The sequence below is a fragment of the Giraffa tippelskirchi genome, chromosome 9, assembly GCF_054371585.1.
Source record: "Giraffa tippelskirchi isolate mGirTip1 chromosome 9, T2T-mGirTip1v1.2.pri, whole genome shotgun sequence".
In the NCBI taxonomy this organism is placed as follows: domain Eukaryota; kingdom Metazoa; phylum Chordata; class Mammalia; order Artiodactyla; family Giraffidae; genus Giraffa; species Giraffa tippelskirchi.
Genome location: NC_137283.1, coordinates 50,162,239 through 50,186,466, shown reverse-complemented (window position 1 = coordinate 50,186,466; position 24,228 = coordinate 50,162,239). Strand labels below are relative to the sequence as shown.

At 38.5% G+C, this 24,228-nt stretch overlaps 1 protein-coding gene across 6 annotated transcripts in view; it reads right to left on the bottom strand.

Moving 5' to 3' along the window:
- SMARCC1 (SWI/SNF related BAF chromatin remodeling complex subunit C1) overlaps nucleotides 1-24,228 on the bottom strand; it is a 122,429-nt gene that overhangs the window by 34,785 nt on the left and 63,416 nt on the right. For all 6 annotated transcript variants that reach the window (XR_014064220.1, XM_081525820.1, XM_081525821.1 and 3 more), the window contains 4 exons: nucleotides 20,517-20,775; nucleotides 19,648-19,809; nucleotides 2,379-2,434; nucleotides 173-287 (listed from right to left, as the gene is read on the bottom strand). Coding sequence is in view for 5 of the 6 variants with exons in the window: in XM_081525820.1 (XP_081381946.1) it covers nucleotides 173-287; nucleotides 2,379-2,434; nucleotides 19,648-19,809; nucleotides 20,517-20,775 (592 nt within the window). In the remaining variant the exon portion in view is untranslated. The remainder of the gene's footprint in view (nucleotides 1-172; nucleotides 288-2,378; nucleotides 2,435-19,647; nucleotides 19,810-20,516; nucleotides 20,776-24,228) is intronic.

Below are 24,228 nucleotides of genomic sequence, written 5' to 3'. Positions count from 1 at the left end.
TAGTCACCAGCATGGCGATGGTGCCTCAGTGCAAAATAAAACTCAAATCCATATTTACCGTTAAGAAACATGTAGCAAAGGAAGGACTATTTCTACACAATTTAACTGCTCACATTTCTCCAGTGCTTTTAGTGTTTTACATAATAAAGTCCGAAGAGTTTCCTCAAATTACCTGATTTGGTATCCTCGCTGACTTCACTATCCTGTTCCTTTTCACTATTTTTTTCATTTTCTCCATCTTGTGCTTTATCACCTTCATCCGTTTCATTTTCCCCTTTGTTTTCTGCCTGAAAGGGGTACAAAAGAAAAGGACAGAGAATGAGAAAAATAAAATAAAAGGTCCTTTTACAAGTGATGTTATCTTAGAGTAACAAAAGGTCCCACTGTTTCTGGAAACAGGTGGACTAGGTTCAGAAAAGTCTTACAGAGAAAAGCTGGAAAAAAGTCAAGAAATTCCGAGAAACGCCTCTCATTATCCACAACTCCTCAATGCTCATGAGACTTCATGTTTCTTAAGTACAGTCCCACCCCCTCTGCTATAATGCTGGGGACACAGTGTCCAGAAGAGTGTCAGTGTGACTTATTTACATTATTTACTGGTTAAACAAACAAACACATGGTTAGTTGTCTGTATGCTTAGTTGCTTAGTCGTGTCTGACTCTTTGCGACCCCATGGACTGCATGCAGCTCGTCAGGCTCCTCTGTCCTTTGGGACTCTCCAGGCAAGAATACTGGAGTGGGTAGTCTTTCCCTTCTCCAGGGGATCTTCCCAACCCAGGGATCGACCCACATTGCAGGTGGACTCTTTACCATCTGAGCCACCAGGGAAAGTACTAAAAGTACTTAAAATGCACAGTACAAGAAGGTCCTACTGTACAGCAGAGAACCATATTCAGTATGCTATAATGAACCATACTGGAAAATAATATAAAAAAATGTATATATATGTATAATAATCATTTTGCTGTACAGCAGAAATTAACACAATATTTCAAATCAACTATACTTCAATATATAAATGAATAAAAATACATAAAATGTACAGTATCAATCAAGAAGCAAAATGAAATGCTGCCAAAATTAAAAATTGACAAAGCTCTTCAACACAGCCATTTGCAATGGCTTTTAGGAAGAGTCACAACAGAGCAGTTAGTGATCATGTTCTGGAGACTGAAAACTTCAACTGCTCAATGGTCAGGAGCTGGCATCATTTATCGATTTTGAAATCCTTGGACAATTACGTAACATCATCTATAAAATGAAGAGACTAAAAAAAAAAAAAAAAAAATGAAGAGACTATCATTGACTTGATGAGGCTGTTTTAGGAACTTGATAAATTCATAAATGTAAAGTATAAAGCACAGTGTTTGAGACGCTGTAAGAACAATCATTAATTTTACTATGATTCCCTTCCTCTCCTTATCTATATACAATGATAAAGCACCAAATGTAATCAAGACTTTAAATCCTTGCTTCATTTCAACAGTGACTGACTGATTATCCTGTATCCTGATCTTGAAGAGGCTTGACAATTCTGTCTTGCTTGGCTTTCCTCACATTTACAGCCTTCATGAGACAGGGATCAGGACACAAACACACTGGGCACCTGGATGCCCTCTGCACACTGGTTGCAGTGTCTCCCCCTCCACTGCCAGATGGAATATCTGATTCCCCATTCTTCACTTCAAGCCTTATAATTTTACCTGCTTTTTAAAACATACTTCAAATGTCACCTTCTTGTTAAGTTTTCCAAATATTTTTCTGCTGACAGCTAAGTCTCCCAGAAAATTCCTCAATACTCTCTAATTCTCTTCTGGTATAAGTACAGAACCCAAACCTTACAATTCAATAGTTTTAAGTCTTCAATAGTCTTTTGTATTCATATTCCCCAACTCTGTCTGAAAGAATTACAGAAGCAGAAGCTGGAAGAGTGGATAGATAAATCCTCACTAAAGTGAAAGTGAAAGTCATTCAGTCGTGTCCAACTCTTTGTGATCCCACGGACTATACAGTCCATGGAATTCTCCAAGCCAGAATACTGGAGTAGGTAGTCTTTCCCTTCTCCAGGGGATCGTCCCAACCCAGGGATCGAAAGCAGGTCTCTCGCATTGCAGGCGGATTCTTTACCAGCTGACCCACCAGGGAAGCCCACCAGGGAACCTGAAAATCCTCACTAAATAAACAAATGAAAAATGTCCTGTATTATGTCTTATGAGAACTGCACCTTAAACCAGGAAAGTGAAAATGGCTGACAGAATCACTTATAGTCCCGAGAGGGACTCAAAATATCAAAATAAACCCAAACTGTTATGCTGTGAAAGACAGTGTTCTCTGTGGCTTTTCTGTCGTGGGAGAATTCAAACAGACTGACATTTTACCTTTTCAGGCTGCTGAGCATCAGTATCTGTTTCCATTTTTTCCTCTTCCGCTCCTTCTACAAAGAAATAAGAACAAATAGTACCATGTGAGGGAAAAGTAAAAACTACTATAAAGCTCTCAGAGTACCTGAAATACAACTACACACAGTAATATGGACAGATCTCACAACCAGAAGGCTAACATAAAACCACACATACTTTATGATTCTACTAATTCAAATTTCAAAAGCAGGGCAAAGTGATCTGTGGTGTTAGAAATCAGGACAGTGGTTCACCAGGAAAGGGGTGGGTTCACAGGTGGCTTGGGGTGCTAGTGATGATCAGTTTTCTTCATCTTGGGGCTGCTCACACGAGTGTGTTTAATTTGTGAAAATGCACTGAACTGCCCACTGTGGGTCTCCATTTCACTGTACACATAAAAATTAAAAATTCAAAAACACGTTTTAAGTTAAAAAAATAGGCAAAAGTAAAAACAGTTTGTTATTCTTAAATATATTTATTGACTATTTATTTTGAGTCTGTCAGGTAGTAGAGAAACAGTTAATAGCTAGAGAGTTACTAACCTCAGGAGCACAATCACATCTCCCAGAGCACACACACACATACACACACACAAAAGAAAGAAATCAATAGAAAGTGTAACCTATTCTTAAAAAAACTGATCAGAAATTAAGCCATAAAGCTAGTTTTCACAAACTGCAAGAAGTCAATGACAATGACCAAGTCAGTAACAAAGCTGTCTTATCACACAATGCAATGAAACTAGAAGCTTAAAATACACACTTCTCTGTGTTTGGAAATGTAATTTTGAGATTCAGTAAAAATACCATTTACGGGAAAAGGTAAAATACGCCTTTTTATTTTTAGACTAGAAAAGAAATAACGATTCAAAGTCTATAAGCTGTATATTCTTTATAGGAAAGCAAGAAAGAAAAACAGAATAGAGGAGGTAGACAGAAAATAACAAGGGCAAAAAAAATTAAAGATATATAAAACAACAAACATACAACAGAGTTAAAAAATATATAATAGAATAAAGATATCTCTTCTGTGACAGATCAAGAAAAGAGAGGGAAGGCAGAAATTAATATTAAAAATGGAAGAAAGGCCGTAACTATTGATAAAAAAGCGAAGGTCAAAAAGGAAGTGGTAACAACCTACTGAAGAGGTGAAAATATTTACAAATAATATTGACTGATGAAGGGTTAATATTCAAAATATATAAACAGCTCATACAATTCAATATTTTAAAAAACACAAATAAGTCAATGAGAAAATAGCATTAGACCTGAATAAACACTTTCCCAAAGAAAACAAACAGCCAACAGGCACAAGAAAAGAGGCTCAAAGTTACAAATCTTCAGATAAATGCAAGTCAAAATCCTAATGAGGTATCATCTCACACTTGTCAAAATGGCTCTCCTCAAAAAGATCACAAGTAACACCTGCTGGCGAGGGTGTGAAGAACAGAGTATCCTAGTAGACAGTCAAGTCAGTTCAGTCGCTCAGTCGTGTCTGACTCTTTGCGACCCCATGAACCGCAGCACGCCAGGCCTCCCTGTCCATCACCAACTCTCGGAGTCCACCCAAACCCACGTCCATTGAGTTGGGGATGCCATCCAACCATCTCATCCTCTGTCATCCCCTTCGCCTCCTGCCCTCAATCTTTCCAAGCATCAGGGTCAGTCAGTGGGAATGTAAATCAGTGCAGTATGGAGGGTCCTCAAAAACAACAACAAAAACCCACTATATGATCTAGAAATTCCACTCCTGGGTAAATATTTAAGGAAATGAAAACACTAATTTGAAAAGATATTAGCACTCCAATGTTTGGAGCAACATTATGTACAGTGGCCAAGATATGGATACAATCTAAGTATCCAACAAAGGATGAATGGATAAAGAAGATATGGAACACACACACACACACACACACACAAATATTACTTAGCCATAAAAAGAATGCAATTTCACACTCTGCAACAACATGGATGGACTTGGAGGGCATTACATTTAGTGAAATAAATCAGCCAGAGAAAGACAAATATTCTGTGTTATCACTTATATGAGAAATATAAAAAATAAAACAGAAACAGACTCACAGAACAAATTAGTGGTTACTAGTGAGGAGAGGGAAGGAAAGAGTAGCAAGATGGGAAAGGGGGTTAAGAGCACAAACTACTATATATAAAATAAATAAGCAACAAGCAGCACTATTTACAATAGCTAGAACATGGAAGTAACCCAGATGTCCAACAACAGATGAATGGATAAAGCAGCTGTGGTACATATATACAATGGAATACTACTCAGCCATTAAAAGGAACACATTTGAGTCACCTAGTTCTAGTGAGGTGGATGAACCTAGAACCTTTTATACAGAGTGAAGTAAGTCAGAAAAAGAATATCAATATTGTATACTGACACACATATATGGAATCTATAAAGATAGTACTGACAAATTTATTTGCAGGGCAGCAATGGAGAAACAGACATAGAGAAGAGACCTAAGGACATGGTGGGAGGGGAGAAGGGAGAGGGTGAGATGTATGGATAGAGTGATATAGAAATTTATAATACTGTAGGTAAAATAGATAGCCAATGGCAATTTGCTGTATGACTCAGGGAACTCAAACGGGGGCTCTGTGACAATCTAGAAGGGTGGAATGGGGAAAGAGATGGAACAGAGGTTTGGGAAGGAGGGGACATAGGTGTACCTAAGACTGATTCTTGTTGATGTATGACAGAAAACCAGAAAATTCTGTAAAGCAAATATCATTCAATTTAAAAAATTAAGGGGCAAAAAAAGAATATATTCTACAGCACAGAGAACATAGCCAATGTTTTATAATAATTGTAAAGTATTATAAGCTATAAAAATACCAAATCACTATGTTGTCCACCTGAAACTAATACCACATTTCGACTATGCTTTAAAAAAAAAAAAAATGAAGTGACAAACTGCTCTGAAAAACTTTATGCCAAATAAAACAGAAAAACTAGATCAAATTAACAAACTATGAGAAAACTGATTTTCCTAAGCAGATGTGGGAAGAAGAAGTATAATAACTGAAAAAGCTTAAAAACTTGGACAAAAACACCACAGGTCCAGATGTTTTTACTGGGGAATTCTACCAAACTTTTAGGGAAAAAAATGATTATAATCTTCATAAATTTTTTCAGAGAATATGTAAGATGGAATATCTCCTAACTCATTCTATAAGGCCAGTAATAACCTTGATTCTCAAATTGAATACAGACAACAGATAAGGAATATTATACAGGCCCCTAGGCTAAATCTCATTTATAATCACAAATGAGAAACTCCAAAGCAAAATATCTAAAAAAATAAAACAGTAGTGTATTTAAAAAGGTAATATATTATGACAAAATAATATGACAATAACAGGAGAGTGATTTAACATTAATATGGCTATCAACTTATTTGCTCATATGCATAAAAGTATCTGATAAAACTCGGTATATTTCATGACAAGCTAGCTTTCATGACAAGGGATAAAAATAAAAGGAAAGTTCCCGAGCTCCCCCAAGAGAGTCAGTGATAATCCTATAATATATGTTATTCTTCAAGAAGAGATGCCTATAGTATTCCATTTATTCTCAAGAGCAAGACATGAATACCAGTATAACTACTTTCCTTTGATATTATCATAGAAGTCACAGGTAGTCAATACAGAAAAATCAAAAAGGGGTAGCAAGAAGAAAATAGTTATGATCTGCAGAAAATAAAACAATGTACCTGGAAGAATCTACAGAAAAGTTACTAGAAATAAAAACAGCATTGCAAGACAGTTAGCTATAGAATTAACATACAAAATCAACTGCATTTCAATATGCTAACAACAACAAAAAAATCAATTCTAGATAAAGACACATGAAAAAAAAATAAAACCTGAATGATCTCTCAATCACAACACAAAATGTGCCCATAAAATAGAAGACAAAACTATTAAAATGAAAATAAAGGACTTCTTTACATTGAGATACCAGAAAGAACAAGTAACAAAATAAACACATGCCTCACAGTAACTAGAAGATTAGTTCCTCAGATTTATAAAGAAAAAGGTCAACACTATGGAAAAGTGAGTATAAGACAAGAACAGTTATTCCACAGAATGACATATGACTGATAAACTTAAGATACTCTAATTAGTCATCAGAGAAATGTAATTTAAAACCATAACAGAACATCATTTACACCTGCTACATCAGCAGAATCATATACTAGGAAGGTAATGGATCAAGTGTTACTGGTCAACTTTGGGGAGAAACTAGGAATTTCCTAAAACAGTGTTACTCACAGAAACAATTCACAACAAAATAAGTTAAGCGAGAATGTTAAAGGTTCAATGTTCAAAAATGTTCTTTTTTTGCCTTTCCTTTATTAAGAAATCCACTTTATGAAAAAATGACAACTGAATTAGTGATGCATTTGCCTTAACGCAGTGTGGCAACTACACTTAAAGCAGCACCGTATCTAAGCAAAACTTTGTATGTATGTGTACAGCTGAACACTATTCAAAAATTCATGATTCTCAGTCCTGGGAGAAGGAAAGTGAAAACATCAGGTACAAGGGAAATAGAAACTACAGGTAATGTTCTAATTCCTAGTTCAGATGAAATATGAAAGAATTAAGATACACTAATATGTAATAAAATGATGTGAACAAAAAAGCAAATGCAGACAGAGCTTTTTTAAACCCTAAAACCTCAAAAGTTACTTTTAATTGAATGTGCATTAAGCCATCTTTGCTGGATCAACTTAATTACATACTGAATAAGTACTATGTGGGAGAAATGCAGTATTTTCTTTAATAAAGGTAATCTACATTTGAAATAAATAATCACAATCTATAGCTCTGCATTCTAAAAAGAGAACATACTCTCTCTACTGTAAAGCAAGCCAAATTTGATATCAACTTTTATAATTTCAAGATAAACAATATATTAATATATTAATACCTATTCAGAAAAGGATGGTAGAGTTAGAGATAGACTCTCTGTAAGGGGAACTATCTGAAGATGAGTGTTCAGACTTTTAAGGAGATGTTTATTAAGAGTTTAATTATGAGCTGTATACTTCTCCGGATGCTATGTGGAAGAGTAATGGTTTCTATTCTATGAAACATTTTGTTAAAGCGGCTATTAGAAATCTTCCTAGAAAGAGAGAGCAAGCGTGTGCACACATGCGCTTTGTCTCTGGTCCGAGTTCTGGGCAGAAGTGTAAAATCTGAAGAGGTTGCAGCCATTCACACATCCCTTAATGTCATCCTGTTGCCGATCAACTAGAAGGTTAAGAACCTTTCCCTACAAACATATGGCCTGACCCATTCCTGCAGAGTTAATTAAAGATACTAGAATGAATAAAAGAAAATTCCCAACCTATAAGAAAGCACATAACATAAACTAGACTAGTGAGCCACGGGCCAAAGACAGAAAGAAAGGGAAAGTAAAAAAAATAAATAAAAAATCCTCTGACCGGGTACTTAATGCTGCATCAGCCAAGGGAAAATATCGACATCACAGTTCACAATTAGTTCTTGTGCAGCAGATCAGGGGTTGGTAACCTTTTTCTGTAAAGGGTCAGACAGTAACTATTTTCAGGTTTGCAGGCCCTACATACAGTCTTAGTGGCATCTACTCAACTCTGCTACAGCAGCATGAAATTGGCTAAAAAGCAGCTTGGAAATGAATGGGTGTGGCTGTGTTCCAATATAACTTCATGAACACTGAAATTTAAACACCATATAATTTCTATGTATCGCAAAATATTATTCTTTTGGTTTCATCTAAACATTTAAAAAATGTAAACACCATCTTCATATATTGTGGGCTGAATAAACATACGTGGCAATCTGGATTTGGCCCAAGACCCAAGATTTGCAAGCCCCTCCTCTAGAAAAATAGGATGAGCTCTGGATACACACTAATTAGGCTCGAATCCTGTCCCCACAATTTACCAGCTCAGGTAACACTGAGAAAGCTACTTAGCTGACAGTGGCTGAAGTTTGCTAATACACAAAAGAAGAGTATTATTATTTCCTTCACAGGGATAGAGCTAAGGATTTAATTATTTCATGTAAAATGCTAATAACTGTCTGGCTCACAGTAAGTCTTCAGTGGCAATTAGTAAAATCAGAAAGCTCAGCTGGCTGCACGTGAGCTTTTCAGTGGCCTCTGGTGCTGCTTCAGTGACAACAAAGGACTCTCAATCTTCCCTGGCTGCCAAAGATCTTCTGCAATCTGGTATGTCATCTGTGACTTCCCCCTCACCATGCGATCTTTTCTGTAAAGGACCAGATCAGTTTATAAAATGACCTGCCTGGCTCCCACTCTCTTATGTTACTAACGACTCAAGAGATATCTGATCAATCCAATTGATGAGGGGTCAGCAAAGGATGGCTGCTTTTGTCAATAAAATTTTATCAGAACACAGCCGTGCTCATTTGTTTTAGTATTGCCTATGGCTGCTTCTGCACCACAAATGCAGAAATGAGTAGTTGCAACACAGACTGTCATCAAAGGCAGTAAAAGTGAAGGTCCTGTAAAGGACCGTTTAGTCCTTTACAGAAAGAGCCTGCAAACCTCTGTGACAGAAAATTCATCCTAATATGACAGCCCTGTTTATGAACAAAGATAGTCTTGGAGACACTGCCAGACTCTCAAGGTCTCAACTTGAATGTTGGGAATTGAGGGACACTGGTGGTGAGACGTGAGGGTGGCCTCATCGGATCCCTGCCTCGAGATTTTCATGTCCTTGTATAAACCCTTTCCCTCAAGTGTGAGCAGCATCTGTGGTTTACTTCTAGCCACAACAGAACACAGCCAAAGTGACAGGATGTTAGATGATACGAGACCCTGTGCTGTTACTAGACTTGCTCTGGAGACTCCTTGTTGGATTGATGAAGTACGTGGCCATGCAGGGGAAGCCTCAATGGCAAAGAGTCCTCAGTGGCCCTAGGAGACGAAGGAAGCTTCCAGCTGACAGCCAGCAAGAAACCAAGGCTTTCAGTTCTACAACCATAAGTAAATTAATTCTGAGAACAAGAGTGAGGCTGGGGATGGATTCTTCAACAGTCAAGCCTCCAGATGAGAATGCAGCCCCACAACCAACTTGATTGTTGCCTTCTGAGATCCTCAGCAGAGGACAAGTTAGGCTGTGCATAGACTTCTGACTCACAGCAACTAGGAGATAATAAATGTACTGTGTTTTAAGCCACTAACTTTGTGGTAATTTGTTTTGCACCAATAGATAACTACTGTACCTCCACCGAGCTTCCCTGGTGGGTCAGACGGTAAAGAATCTGCCTACAATGTAGGAGACCCATGATTGATCGGTTGGGAAGATCCCCTGGAGGAGGAAATGGCAACCCACTTCAGTGTTCTTGCCTAGAAAATTCCATGGACAGAGAAGTCTGAAAGGCTACAGTCCATGGGATCACAAAGAGTCAGACAAGACTGAGTGACAAACATACACACACCTCCTTAACTTCTGAATGAACCTCACCCAAGAGTGAGAAGCAAATTAGCCAGCATCCATAAGAAGAACATCTTCAGAGAAATGGTCTCATCCACTAGTCCAGGACCATTTCATCCCCCGTCACCACCTTTCTCCTAGCTTCCACAAGGTGTACTTTTTGGTCTAGAAATAATATGCTTGAAAGTGAAAGTGATAGTCGCTCAGTTGTGTCCGACTTGCTGCAACCCCATGGACTGTAGCCCACCAGGCTCCTCTGTCCATGGGATTTTCCAGGCAAGAATACTGCAGTGGGCAGCCATTTTCTCTTCCAGGGGATCTTCCAGACCCAGGGATAGAACTCGGGTCTCCTGCACTGCAAGCAAATTCTCTACCATCTGAACCACCAATGCATGCATGCTCAGTCGCTTCAGTTGTGTCTGACTCTTTGCAACTTTGTGGACTGTAGGCCACCAGGCTCCTCTGTCCACGGTATCCAGGCAAGAATACTGGAGTGGGTTACCATGCCCTCCTCCAGGGGATCTTCCTGACCCAGGGATCGAACCCAGGTCTCCTGCATTGCAGGCTGACTGCTGAGCCACCAGGGAAGCCCATAAACAATATGCTTAGCAAAACCAAAATGAGGAGAGATAAAGAAACCATTTCCTAAAGTCTTGAGGGAACTGGAAAAGTTAGCTTTGAGGAAAGAATTAAATGCTTGCAAAATACCTGCCTTTAATAAAGTATGTTATAAATAACTAAGTCATGATTCTCTTTGGAAAAGAATGATGTTTATTTGGTGAGAACATTCTTACACATCATCTGTAAACTGTCAGCAGTCACTTTCTAGAACAAACAGAACAATGTTACTTCTACAAAGACTCTAGCCCTCTTCTCTACGAGGTAAAGGGTACGAGGTAAAAGCCTTTCAAAACCAGCCCCACACCTCCACAGGTGCACTTGACCAGGAACTTTGCTTCCCACAGACTTCTTGTATTATTTTCAAAATATGCCACCTATGTTCACGCTTTCCTTTTTCATTATTGACAAGGTCATTTCCTTTGTGAAGCCTTCCCTAACTGACTGAAGTATAAGTAAGTGTGCTTCCTCCACATGGGCCTCTACTTATAACTGTATTTCTTTTTATAATAATGTCCCCTCTCCCACCATGAATATTCTTCAAGTACAAAATTATTATTTAATTCAGTGATTGATTCACAACATGCGGTCCAAGTACCCTGGGAGTTCCCAAGGTCAAAACTATTTACATAGCAACACAAAGGTGTTACTTCCCTTTTCACTCTAAGTGTGGAATATGACTTTCCAGATGCTACACGATGAAGGTAGTTATAGAAATGTGCACCTATGTATCATTTTGTTTTAAAAACTTGCCCAGTTTCAATTTTTAATATAGTAAAAAATGTCAATGATATAATCCAGATAAATGGAAGCATCTGGGGTTCCTTGATATTTTTAAAGTCAAAGAAGTCCTGAGACCAAAAAACTTTAGAAATGTGATTCCAATAAGTTTTGTCTTCCCAGGGAAGGCAAAAATGAGGCCCATGGTAGGAACTTATGGCAGGAACATTTCTGGGAGAATAGTCAGGTCATTCCCTGTATTAAAGTTCAAACATTCCATAAAGCTGGCAATACCGTCCAAGCAAGCTCATGAGCCTGTATCATTCTCTATAACCTCGCTCCAGCTTCTGTATGCTGTTCTCTTTCTACATCCCAATTTGAATTTTGTATTATGGCCAACCTGGTTTACTTCTCACCTTTTAAACAACCTTCCATTTCCACCTCTGGGCCTTTGTTCATATTGTTCTACAGAATAGAAAATTATACTTGCTCCAAGCTGGCTCAATGACATTCTAAACCTCTTTTTCAATACTCAGCTGAAATCCTACTTTCTTTGTGAAGTCTTCTTTAGTCTAAAACCACACAACCCATTGTGTTCCTTCTTATAGCACTTCCTTTGTAGTCCTCCTTGAACAATACTATACTTTATTCTCTCTCCAATCCTCCAATAATGAATTATTTTTCTATGTTTATGTAACTCATAAAATATAGCCCCAATTATTAGTGAGTATTACCTGTCTTACATAACTGCCCCATAGCAAGAGAGCTATATCAAGTAAGCATAATATCTGATTTGATTTTTTAAAGTCACCTAAAGGCAGACAATTATATACATGAAGCCAATTTCTTCCTAAAAATTCTTGTCCTACCATCTACTGAATGAGTCATTAGAGAAGTCACTTAAATCCTGGATAGTCTTTAGAGGTTAAATGTCCTATTCTGCGCTGCTCAGAAGTCTGAATCTCTATTTCAATGCCTCTTAATACAGATCTGAAAGAGCCCTTAAAATATAACAGTGACAAAGAGAACAGAGAAGTCCACTCCACATGACGCAGCCTGAAGATCAAATACTGATCCCCCGTTTCCTCAGGTTCACGAGCCTAGCATGGTCTCACACACTGGTGGTTTAGAAGGGCCTGGTTTTAAAGATGTGATGGGAATCCTCAGGGTGAGAAGAATGAGGCTATTTATATGCTATAAACAGTATCTGTGGCAAGAATCTTAAGAGTCATTTGTGGGCTTTATGTTCCTAGAAAGTGACCTTTTCAACATTATTATTATCAGGATGCTCTTCATCTCCTGATGGACTACAGATTAGTTCTTAACCTTCTCAAAAACTAGGAATAATGAGTTGGGTTCTTCCACACAGAGCTGTGACAAATGGCTCAAGATACACTCCTTGAGTCCAGTATTCAACAAGGCGTTCAGGAGCTCAGGGGACAATTCACTCATTGATATAAAAGAATCTTCTCTGAACACTCTCTATATAATAATATCTGTGATTCAATTTCCCTAAAAGCTTAGTCAATGATAAGGAAAAACCATCAGTGAACTTAATCTTTCAAATTTCTCTAAACCAGAATTAAGATACAGACAGTGAATCTACTCAGCATGTAAAACAATAAAATAAAGTAAAACCCATACTTCAGATTAGGCAATACAAATGGAAGGTACAATAATATGTATTTAACAGACTTCTAACTGGCCCCTGAGTATACATGCACATCACAACACCCTAAGGGGAAGGGCTGATGACCTTAAGTGGCTAAGAGTCACTGTATTATGATATTTATTTAGGAAAATGCCCTTATTCTTAGGAGACACATGGTGAGTTACTCAGTGGGGATGAAAAGAATCATGAGGTATACAACTTACTTTGAAATAATCCACAAAGGTAATAAAATAAAAACTGTTTATTTAGATGCCAAGATAGATTAAAATGGCAAAGTTGAACCTAACTTGTAGGCATAGGAGACTCCACTGTGCTATCCTATCAACTTTTCAGTATGCTTGGCTACAAGTAAACAGATGATCAGAAAGGCGATTCTGTTTCATTTCCAGGTCAAATTAAAAAAAAAAAAAAATGAAGTTCTTTAATAAAAGGCTTGGTGATAAAATAAAAAATTTTTAATATTTAAACACAGTACATAGTTATTAGAAAAATACAACAATTTAACAATTCCTAGATGGGGACTATTCTCAACCTAACAGAATAAAATGTTAAAACACAGGTTACATGCTGACACTCTTCTGCTCAAATCCCTCCTTTGGCTCCACCTCCAAGTAAACGTTAAACTGTTACAATGGTCCACAAGGCCCCTCAGAGTCTCCCCTGACTTCCTCTACCCTACAATCCAGCTACCCATCTGTGATTCTCCTTGCTAGTCCTCCACATGGCAGGCAGCTCCTGTCCAGAGGCCTGTATGCTGGCTGCGCCCCATGCCTTGAACCCTCTGATCTTGGATGTCTACACAGCTCCCTTCCTCACCTTCCACTTATATCCTTGCTCGAATGTCACTTTCATGGTGAGACATTCATTCCCCTAACCATTTAAAATTGCAGTTCCCCACACTTCACTCTTATCGATGAGTCCCGGCTCTGATTTTCATGATGCCAGGTACCGGCCAAAACACTCTACGTATTTACATTTAATTTATACATTCTAATTCCATCTTCCACCTCTAAAATAGAAGTCCACAAGGGCAGGAATTTTGGACAAATTTGTTTACCAGTACTCCGACAGCTAGAACACAATGAGATGCCATGATAACACAACATATTTACAGTCTCATTTATCTCTGAATGAAAGGGGGGGGGAGGGGGGCCTAGAGCCTAGCTTAAAACTGATCTCCCATCCAAGAATGCTTATGTTTTAGGCTCATATACTGAATCACACTGACTGAATTTTTCTGTGTGTCTTAGCACTTAATCCTGTATAGATGAATCACCCACAGCCCCTCTTCCCAGTAGTCATGTATGGATGTCAGAGTTGCACTATGAAGAAAGCTGAGCACCAAAGAATTGATGCTTTTGAACTGTGGTGTTGGAGAAGACTCTTGAGAGTCCCCTGGACTGCAAGGAGATCCAACCAGTCCATCCTAAAGGAAATCAACCCTGAATATTCACTGGAAGGACTGACGCTGAAGCTGAAACTCCAATACTTTGGCCACCTGATGCAAAGAACTGACTCATTTGAAAAGACCCTGATGCTGGGAAAGATTGAAGGCGGGAGGAGAAGGGGACGACAGAGGATGAGATGGTTGGATGGCATCACTGACTCAATGGACATGAGTTTGAGTAAACTCCAGGAGTTGGTGATGGTCAGGGAGGCCTGGCGTGCTACAGTCCAAGGGGTCGCAAAGAGTCAGACATGACTGAGTGACTGAACTGAACTCTTCCCAGTACGTTTGCCTGACTCCTTCTGTAGAGCCTAAGTGTTCAGAAGGGCCTCGGTCTTTTGCTATTGTATTTGCCATATTATATAAGGCAAAACATATAATGGAACCATTAGGCCTTTAATGATTCCTGTTTAATGAATGAAAAATACACAAACATACCTATATAGTTTACAGAGGAAAGAGGTTGAGGAAAGAAGAAAGGGTTAGAGATATTTAGGTTCAAATTTTAGTCCATTCCTACAAGCATGCCAATGTAATCTGCCAACACCTCAGTTCCTTCGCTCCTATATAAAAACAATGCTACTTTCTCCAAAGGGTTGTTCTGAAAAGAACCTCAAATGACCAGAGAGTCCCTATATAGGAACCTCCCTGGTGGTCCAGGGTCTAGGACTCTGCACTCCCACTGCAGGGGGCCTGGGTTTGATTCTTGGAAGGGGAACTAGATCACACATGCCACAGCTAGATTCCACATGCCACCGCAGTGAAATAAGTAAAAACAAAAATATTTTTTAAAAAACCAACGCTATATAATGTGTGAAAAATATGGGTGCTCTGAAAGAAATGTTGGTTTATAATGACTTTCAAGCAATGTTTAAAATTTCTTTCCATTTCTTTTGTCTTAACTTCTCCCATCTTTCCCACAAGCAAATAAAATCTCATAATATTTTTAGGTTAAATAAAAAAGGTCTCAAATGTCAGTATCATTTTTTCTAGTCCTAGAATGGTCTCTGGTGAAACAAAAACCCATACAAAAAAAAATCAGTAGATACTAATCAACGACTAGAGTGTTAAAGAGGATAAACCGAACAAAATCCTAAGCTGACACTTCTTTGCTATATAATTCTCATGAGAAATCATAATAAATGAAATTCACATAATAAGTGAAAAATACAGTGTTCCAGACCTAGTGTTCATTTATCTTAACTTTTATTTCACCAAATACTCCCTTGCAATTCACAATAAAAAGTTAGATAAGGGACTGCCCTGTTGGCACAGTGGATAAGAATTCGCCCCCCCAATTCAGGGGACACGGGTTCAATCCCTGATTCAGGGATTCCACATGCTGTGGTGCAACTAAGTCCATGAACCACAACTATTTGAGCCTGTGCTCTAGAGCCTGCGAGCTGAGACTCCTGAGCCCCCATCAACAACAAGAGAAGCCACTGCAGTGAAAAGCACACACATCGCAAGTAGAGAGTAGCCCCTGCTTGCCACAACTAGAGAGAGCCCATGCAAAGCAACAAAGACCCGGGGCAAATTGAAAAAAAAAGTTAGATAGGCTAATGAGAGAAATCCAAAGTCTTATATTTCACAAGGAAACATTTTTCCCCGTATTGTTTCATCATCATCAATACATACTAGTGCAACTGCAAATTAACTATCACAATAAAAAGTATGATTAATCTACCACCCAAGCACGATATTTCTTGATAAGGAAAACCTACGTCATTCTATTTTCAAATCTGCATGCTATGTATAAAGCACTATTTTGTTATATAAAGTGTAAGTTTAAATGTACATTTGATTCTTCCTTTCTTTGAACTCTGAACTTGGAATGTGGTTCAGAAAGATAGATACTATTGATTCTCCACTACAACTCTGCTGAGTCAATTCTACAGGGAGCACCACCTGCTGTTTCCTAATTTATTTGGTTAGTCACAGCCCAAGATAAATCACTTTAACTGTAATAGGCCAGCATTAGTTATAGAATTCTGTTCACGACTCATTTAGAAATATTCACATTATCCTGGTTCTTTCCCTAACCCTTATTAAATGGTGGCTGTTGTTGTTCAGTCACTCAGTCGTGTCTGACTCTTTGCGACCGCATGAACTGCAGCACGCCAGGCTTCCCTGTCCTTCACTATATATATCCCTGAGTTTGCTCAAACTCATGTCCATTGAATCTGTTATACCGTCCAACCATCTCATCCTGTCATCGCCTTCTCCTCCTGCCCTCCATCTTTCCCAGCATCACAGTCTTATTAAATGGTAAAAGGACCCAAATTATGCTGCTGCAACTAGTGAGGATACGCTCACTTCAAAAAGGTTAGCTGGCAAGGCTACCTCCAGGTACTATGAGTGAAGCTTACTGTTCACATCATTCAAAGAATCACCCTGTGGAGTCTCCAGTGCTTCCTGCAGCAGACTGATTCAAGCTTTGTACACTGTAGAAACCGTACGTTCACTAATTAACCAGAAAAATCTAGCCTCACAAGACTAAGGTTGGTTATTTTTGGGGGAGGTGTGGGGAAGAAGTCCTCTTTTAAATCCCACTAAACCAGAAATGGCCAACTCTGCAATCTGTTTCTTAGCCACTAATGCTTTATGGTATTATCTACCAAAATTTTTAAACAGATTTTTATGTAAAAGCATGTCTCGGATACTGCAAAGTACAGAAACACTTTCTGAATCAAATAAGAAGGCTTTGTCAACCCTTTTCAATTCCATGACCACAGGGAACCAAAAGACCCTACAAATGAACCAAAAACACACAAAAACATTGAGGAAAGTAAGACCTTTCCCAGGCATTCAATAGACCCAGGTTTTCCTGGCCTGAACTGGGCACTGCCACGTGGTGTAGAATCAACAAAAAGCAACAGAGATGTGGACTGGCTTGCTAATTTCTGTCTCCATCTAAGAGAAAAGAAAATAGTGTGTTTTTAAACTAAGAAATACTATGGATACTGTAAATTACTTTTTAATTCAAAGCCGTGGTACTCTGTATTAGTAACCAATATTAAGAACAGTTAGGTCAATAATGTGTTCTTAGGGCTGGAGGGAGAGGTTTCATGAATCTGAAAATCTGTTTTCATATTTGCAAAATAAAACTGCTAGATTGATACTTTATAAAGAAAGCAGAGAAAACAACAGGGGTAGGTCCTATGGTAACTCACGGAAATCGTGAGGTTTTATGCTAGAAGAGACTTTACTATCATCTACTCAAACCACCTAGAACAGAGCACCAGGAGTTGAAACAGTATCATCTGTGGAGTACTGGCTGACAATTTAAATTAACTTCATATTATCTTTATTCTGTAAGAATAAATAAAAAAGACAAAAGAAAGTTACAGCAGCTGAAACACAGATTATATAAATTTCATATAACTAAGACAATGACAGAACTATTAGGAAAGATTACAGCAATAAATATTTAGCTTGAGTTATTCATCAGAAGTTGTTTCACAATGAATGAGAAAATTAATGAACAATGTAAAAAACATTGGAAATACACGACTGGTAACTGTATATAAAACAAGATTTTTACTTTAGTGTGAAAATAGGAACACTTTTCATTTGAGAAGTGGGTTGCCATTTCCTTCTCCAGGGAATCTTCTGGTCCCAGAGATCAAACCTATGTCTCCTTCTTAACCACTGAGCCACCAGGGAAGCCCCGTCTGTCTCCACATATTTACCTATTTGGAACATTTCATATAATTGCAATTACATAATATACTGTCTCTTTCCACTGGCTTCTTTCACCTACCATAATGTTTACAAGGTACCTCCATGATGCAGAATGTGTTAATACTTCATTCCATTTTACGGTCCAATAATATTCCACTGAATACCACATTTTGTTTATCCATTCAGTTGATGGACATCTGAGTTGCTTCTACTTCTGGTTTTACGATTTTTTTTTTTTTTGCATGCATGGTGAACAAACTAGATAATCTTAAAAATTCCTACAAAAACACAAACTACCAAAACTATCCCAAAAAGAAAAGAGAATAATTTCCTATAGCAGGTAAACAGATTTTGAATCAGTAGTCAAAAAACATTTTAAGTATAGCCACTTCAGAAAACAGTATGGAGGGTCCTCAGAAAACTACAAGTTATTTATGTGAGAATGTGAAGAAATTAGAAGCTTTATACATTGCTGGTGGAAAAAAAAAAAGGTGAAACCACTGTGCAAACAACTGGGTAGTGTCCCAAAAAGTTAATCATACAATTTTCACAAGATTCAGCAATTCCACTCCTAGATACCCAAGAAGCAGAAAATATTATGAACATGAATGTTCATAACAGCATTATTCAAATGAATAAAAAGCACATACAAACCAAACAGCCATGAACTGATTAATGGATTAGTAAAATGTGCTATATCCACCCAAGAATATTATTGAGCACAGAAAGACACGAAGTACTGAATTACACTACAACATGAATGAACTTCAAAAGCATTACACTACATGAAAGAAGTCAGACACAAAAGGCCACAATAGCATGATTCCATTTATAAGAAATGTCCAGAATAGGCAAATCCATAGAGACAGAAAGCAGATTAACAGTTATCAGAGCTGAGGAGAGAAAGAATGGGAAGTCACTGCTTAATTGATATGGGATTTCTCCTGGGGTGAGGAAAATGTCCTGGAATTAGATAGTGGTGATGAATGAAAAACACAGAGAATTTACTAGAAGCCACTGGATAATATTTTGGAAAAGACCCTGATGCTGGGAAGGATTGGGGGCAGGAAGAGAAGGGGACAACAGAGGATGAGATGGCTGCATGGCATCACCGACTCGATGGACATGAGTCTGGGTAAACTCCGGGAGCTGGTGATGGACAGGGAGGCCTGGCATGCTGTGATTCATGGGGTCGCAAAGAGTCGGACACGACTAAGCGACTGAACTGAACTGGATAATATACACTTAAAGTGAATAAAATGAAGAATTTCACATGAATTTTATTTCAATTTAAAAATAACCCCAAACAACAATCTACTCAGCAACATATAAATTAAAACAATCACAAAAGTCTGTTTGGAATTCTTAGATCTATATGCTCAAAACCTAGATTTAAAAACAGGCATCAGATACCTCACAACTGTGATTTATTAACAGTTAGGAGACAATTTAAAAAAATTCTATCATAAAAGGAAGAGATTAAAAAAGTCATATATAAATTTTTTTAAGACCTAAGTTTCTACTGATCATTGTAGTCACTTTTAAGTACAAGCGGACCCAATTATTCTAGCAAGCTGACAGGAAAACACAACCACTATTAACCGTGTCCTTGGGGGCAGCAGGGACTCACCCAGCTTCTCTGGCTCATCTGGCCCCGTGCCTGCAATGCAGCTGCTCTCCAGGCCGTAGGTGGGATCCACCTTCCCAGAGGCTCGCGCTGCTTCTTGAACTTTCTTGACATGAGCCTCTACCAATTCCAGGGGCACCTCCTCCCGGACTCGAGAAAACTCCTCTGTGTAAGAATAAAAATGGAACAGTGATCTGGTGTCACGTGAATATTTGCTTCAGTGTAAACTAGGAAATCTGATACAACACTAGTGTGTTGTGTGTAACCTAGTGACCTTTCTCAAGACTCAATCTGATCTATCCCAGGAAGTCAAGAAGGCCAAAGTCGTTAACTGTGTACAGTGATGCAATTCCATGACTCTGTGTCTTACCTTATTTGTCACAGTCTTACTACATAAACAAGAGATTATGATCTTTAAATATCTACCAGTAACAATCAAAATTGCTGTCCAAATTTCATCTAACTCTGCTGTTTGGATTTTAATCAAGAAAACAGTAAGGATGAAACAATCAGAAAGTCAACAAAGAATTCTACAGTGTGAGAAAGTTCTAGTTAGAATTCATGCAACCCAAGAATCTTAAATAACTCCTTTTGCCAATTATATCAAAATCCATATGAATCACAAAATATCATTAAAAACCACTGTTTTGTCCCTCTAAATTCTTAAAAACTGCTCACAGTTTGAAAAATGTTGTATGTTAACTGCTTTATTTAAAAAACATAATCTACTACCCTTAACGGGCAATACATAAAACTGCAATGAGTGTAACAGCCAGTAACACCTAAATCTGAAATAAAACTATCATGAAATAAAGCATGAAACCAAGATCTGAAATGGTTACGCTCGCGAGACAGCTTAAGAAAGTCCATACCCAAAGCTGCTTTGGCTGCAGCAGACGCCACACGAGGATCCACCACAGATGCCAAAAAAGCAACAGTGCTCATGACTGGGTTTCCTGACTGACTGAAGGGGACAGGCTGGTAGGCCAGGGGCCCCAGGGAAGCATCAGAATTCTCAAGGTATGGATCCTCAATGGGAAGCCTCAAGAAGTGGAGGATGCATTCGTCCTGAGTGCGACTTCCAACGTGCTCTGACACTTTGTTCCAATCATCCTTATACATCTCCAGAGCCTGTGAGGGAAAAAAACAGGAGCTTTAATATCAGGTAACAAGGAAGTAATACTTAATGACATCAGAAGCCTGCGACTGTTCTTTAGATGGGCTTTAAATTACAAACAGTAATGAAAATAGTTATACTGTTCATAGCAGGTAGATCTGATTGCTTTCCTTATTATGTCAAATTCTCAGTCAAGAAAAACAAATAAAAAGCATGTATATTACAAAGAATTATGGTGCTGGAGAAGAATCCTGAGAGTCCCTTGGACTGCACAGAGATCAAACCAGTCAATCCGAACAGAAATGAACCCTGAATATTCACTGGACAGACAGATGCTGAAGCTCTAATACTCTGGCCACCTGATGCAACAGAAGACTCATTGGAAAAGATTCTGATGCTGGGAAAGACTGAAGACAGGAGGAGAAGGGGATGACAAAGGATGAGATGGTTAGGTGGCATTACCAACTCAACGGACGTGTTTGAGCAAACTCCAGGAGAGACTGTCTTGATATTTTCCAGCACAACCTTTTTAAGCTTTTTTCTTTGTTCATTTTCCTTTAGCCAGAGAAAAGAAAGTAAGTTCAGGAAGTTTTTTTCCCAGAATAAAGCTAAGGAATTGACATGCAGAATTCAAGCCACAGTCAGCATCCAGAAAAGCACAAGGCTGAGAAACAGTGAAGTTCTGAGCATGAGCGCCGATAAGCATTACATAAGAGGGGCAGAAGGAAGAGATGTTTGCAAACCAACATGGTGACAAACCTCCAGGAAGGAAAAGGGTGACATTTAGAAAAATGTTATTAGTAGACATTTTACACTACACAACACCTTCACTCCTCCTGTCATCACAATTGCCTGTCTCTACCCTTAAATTCATCCTTCTTCCTGTTGCTGGATGTATGACACAGGAGACTGTCTCCTGCCTGCCTAAAACTATTTCAGTTCTCATCATTATGTTATGGAATTAAGGTCAAACACGACAGGGATCTGCTAATTCTTCTACCTCACCATAATATTCTTTAATGTTCCGGGAATACCCAGATCCCACATTCTAAGTATTGTGTGTATGTACAGTTTGTTCTTTACCAGAAATATCATGGACCAGAACCAATACCAGCACCCTACTCTAGGAAGCTGTCCATTATATCTTATCTACCCAGGCCAGCTACAGAGGCAGTCCTCTGTACATCTTATGCTCCAGCCATACCTCTAATCATGTTTCAATAAGTTTCTATCACACACTAGACTATGAATTACTGAACTGTAGACACTATGGGCTAGTCATCTCAATATGCCTGAAACACAATACCAAATAAAATGTGCTGAATTTAATCACAGGTAGCCAGACTAAATTAGGAACGGAATCTTACTTTTCCATGACTCCAAGCATTAAAAGAAAAAAGAAAAATTCTGGGGAATTCCCTGGCAGTACAGTGGTTAGGACTCTACTGCCAGGGGCAAAGGGGTGATCCCCAGTCGGGGAACTAAGATCCTAAGTGCTGAAGAGTGTAGACAAAAACAAACAACATCCTATAATTTTTAAAAAGGCCTTTCTGCAAGACAACTGGAAGCTGAAGTGTAATATAAAATTACACAGGGAGACACCTAGTAAGCAGCCTATGTGATATGCTTGAATGATAAAATGGTATGATTTGGGGGAAGGAGGGCGGACAACAGTAAACTCTAAACGAGTCTTCTGGATGTATTTATCAGGGTGAAATTGACCAAGTTTTTGGTTATAAATCGATTAAAATATTTTCTTCTGACTTCATGTTAAGCTATTAATTATTGATAAATAAACGATAAAAACAGAAGGTGTGAATGATCAACAATGCTGTTGGGAAGGCTTTTATATTCCTCTGTGTAAGTGCAGACATCTGTTGGTTCAACAGCATGTTTAAAAGGAAAATCAATCGTTGCAAAGTCTCCAGCTGCAGGAGAGAAAACACACTATTGTGTGGAGTGCTGTGGCTTTCTGGGATATGTTCAGGGTAAACAGTAGCTCAGCCATTCTGACCTCAGTCTTTATTTACTATCCACTAATCTTAAGCAGTCAATCTTACGGGAAATCAACCCTGAATACTTGTTGGAAGGACTGATGCTGAAGTTGAAGCTCCAGTATTTTGGTCATCTGATGCAAACAGCCGACTCAATGGAAAAGTCCCTGATACTGGGAAAGATTGAGGGCATCAGAGGACCAGATGGCTGGATGGTATTACCGATGCAATGGACATGAACTTGGGCAAACTCCAGGAGATAGTGAGGAACAGGGAGGTCTGGTGTGCTGCAGCCCATGGGGTTGCAAAGAGTTGGACACAAAGAAGAAAAATCTTGAGTATAAATGTAGAGCAAGGAAAAGAACTGACAGGAGAATGCTGTTTCAGGCAGTACTGCACAACTGCACCTCTCCCCAGAGCCCATAGATTCTATATGAGCAATACAAAAGCATTTCCCATACATTTCCCCACAAGGACTGAGAACTGTGAAATCAATACCCATAAGCAGATATGACTAGACAAGACAGCCCCAAATTAAAGAAAAAGGAGTTCAGGAAAGAAGCTCTCTGCATACCAATGACACTGAAAGGACAGACAAGAACAAATGAAAACAGTGGTAAAAACGCAAAAGGAACAAATCTTTTTGAATATAGACAGACATAAAGAAAGAGAGATTGAGAAGAGAGAATAAGGAAAGTAGAAGAGGGTGGTAAAAATGAAAGAGGAAGAGTTAATAAACCATTAAAATTTTTCATGAACCATGACTGCTGGAACAATTCATAAAATCAAATTAGAGTGAAACAGATACGTGCTACGCCACCAGGCCCAAGGGATCCCATTGTGGTCTGGGATCAAACTCACAGAGCACCAGACCCCTTCACAGAGACTAAGAGATCAGAATCAGAATAATGACACTGGGACATTACTGTCTTACTTGTTACGTCGACATGTGCACAATGGTACAAAAGCAATGGGGGGTGAACCAATGGCCTGTTAGTATGAATCAAGGCAGTGGCACCAGATGTCTTAAAGGTCATTTAATTCCTCATTACCAGATACTTGGAGAAACCAAATAAGCCAACTTTACTTAAACGTTTCCTGGATGAAATAGTAAAAATGATTTTCATTGAATCTAATTATCTTAGCCCATGTGTTTTCAATATTTGGTGTTATGAAATGCCAGATAAACAGGAAGACTACCAACTCTCGAAGCATGATAACTATCTAAAGGAAATGCACTTGTGTGATTAAGTTTCAAGTTCAAGTAGCCGGCTACTCTCTTCTCCAAGTATCACTGTTACTAGAACGAATCACTCACACACCACAGTTTTACAGACACAGATGTCTGGCAGACATTGTCTCAAAAATAAACAATAATTCTCAAAAATATCACTCCAAGGAAAACAACTGATACTGTCTGTTGCCAACAATTAAGTGAAAAAACTACAATTCTGAAAATCATGCATCTGCCAT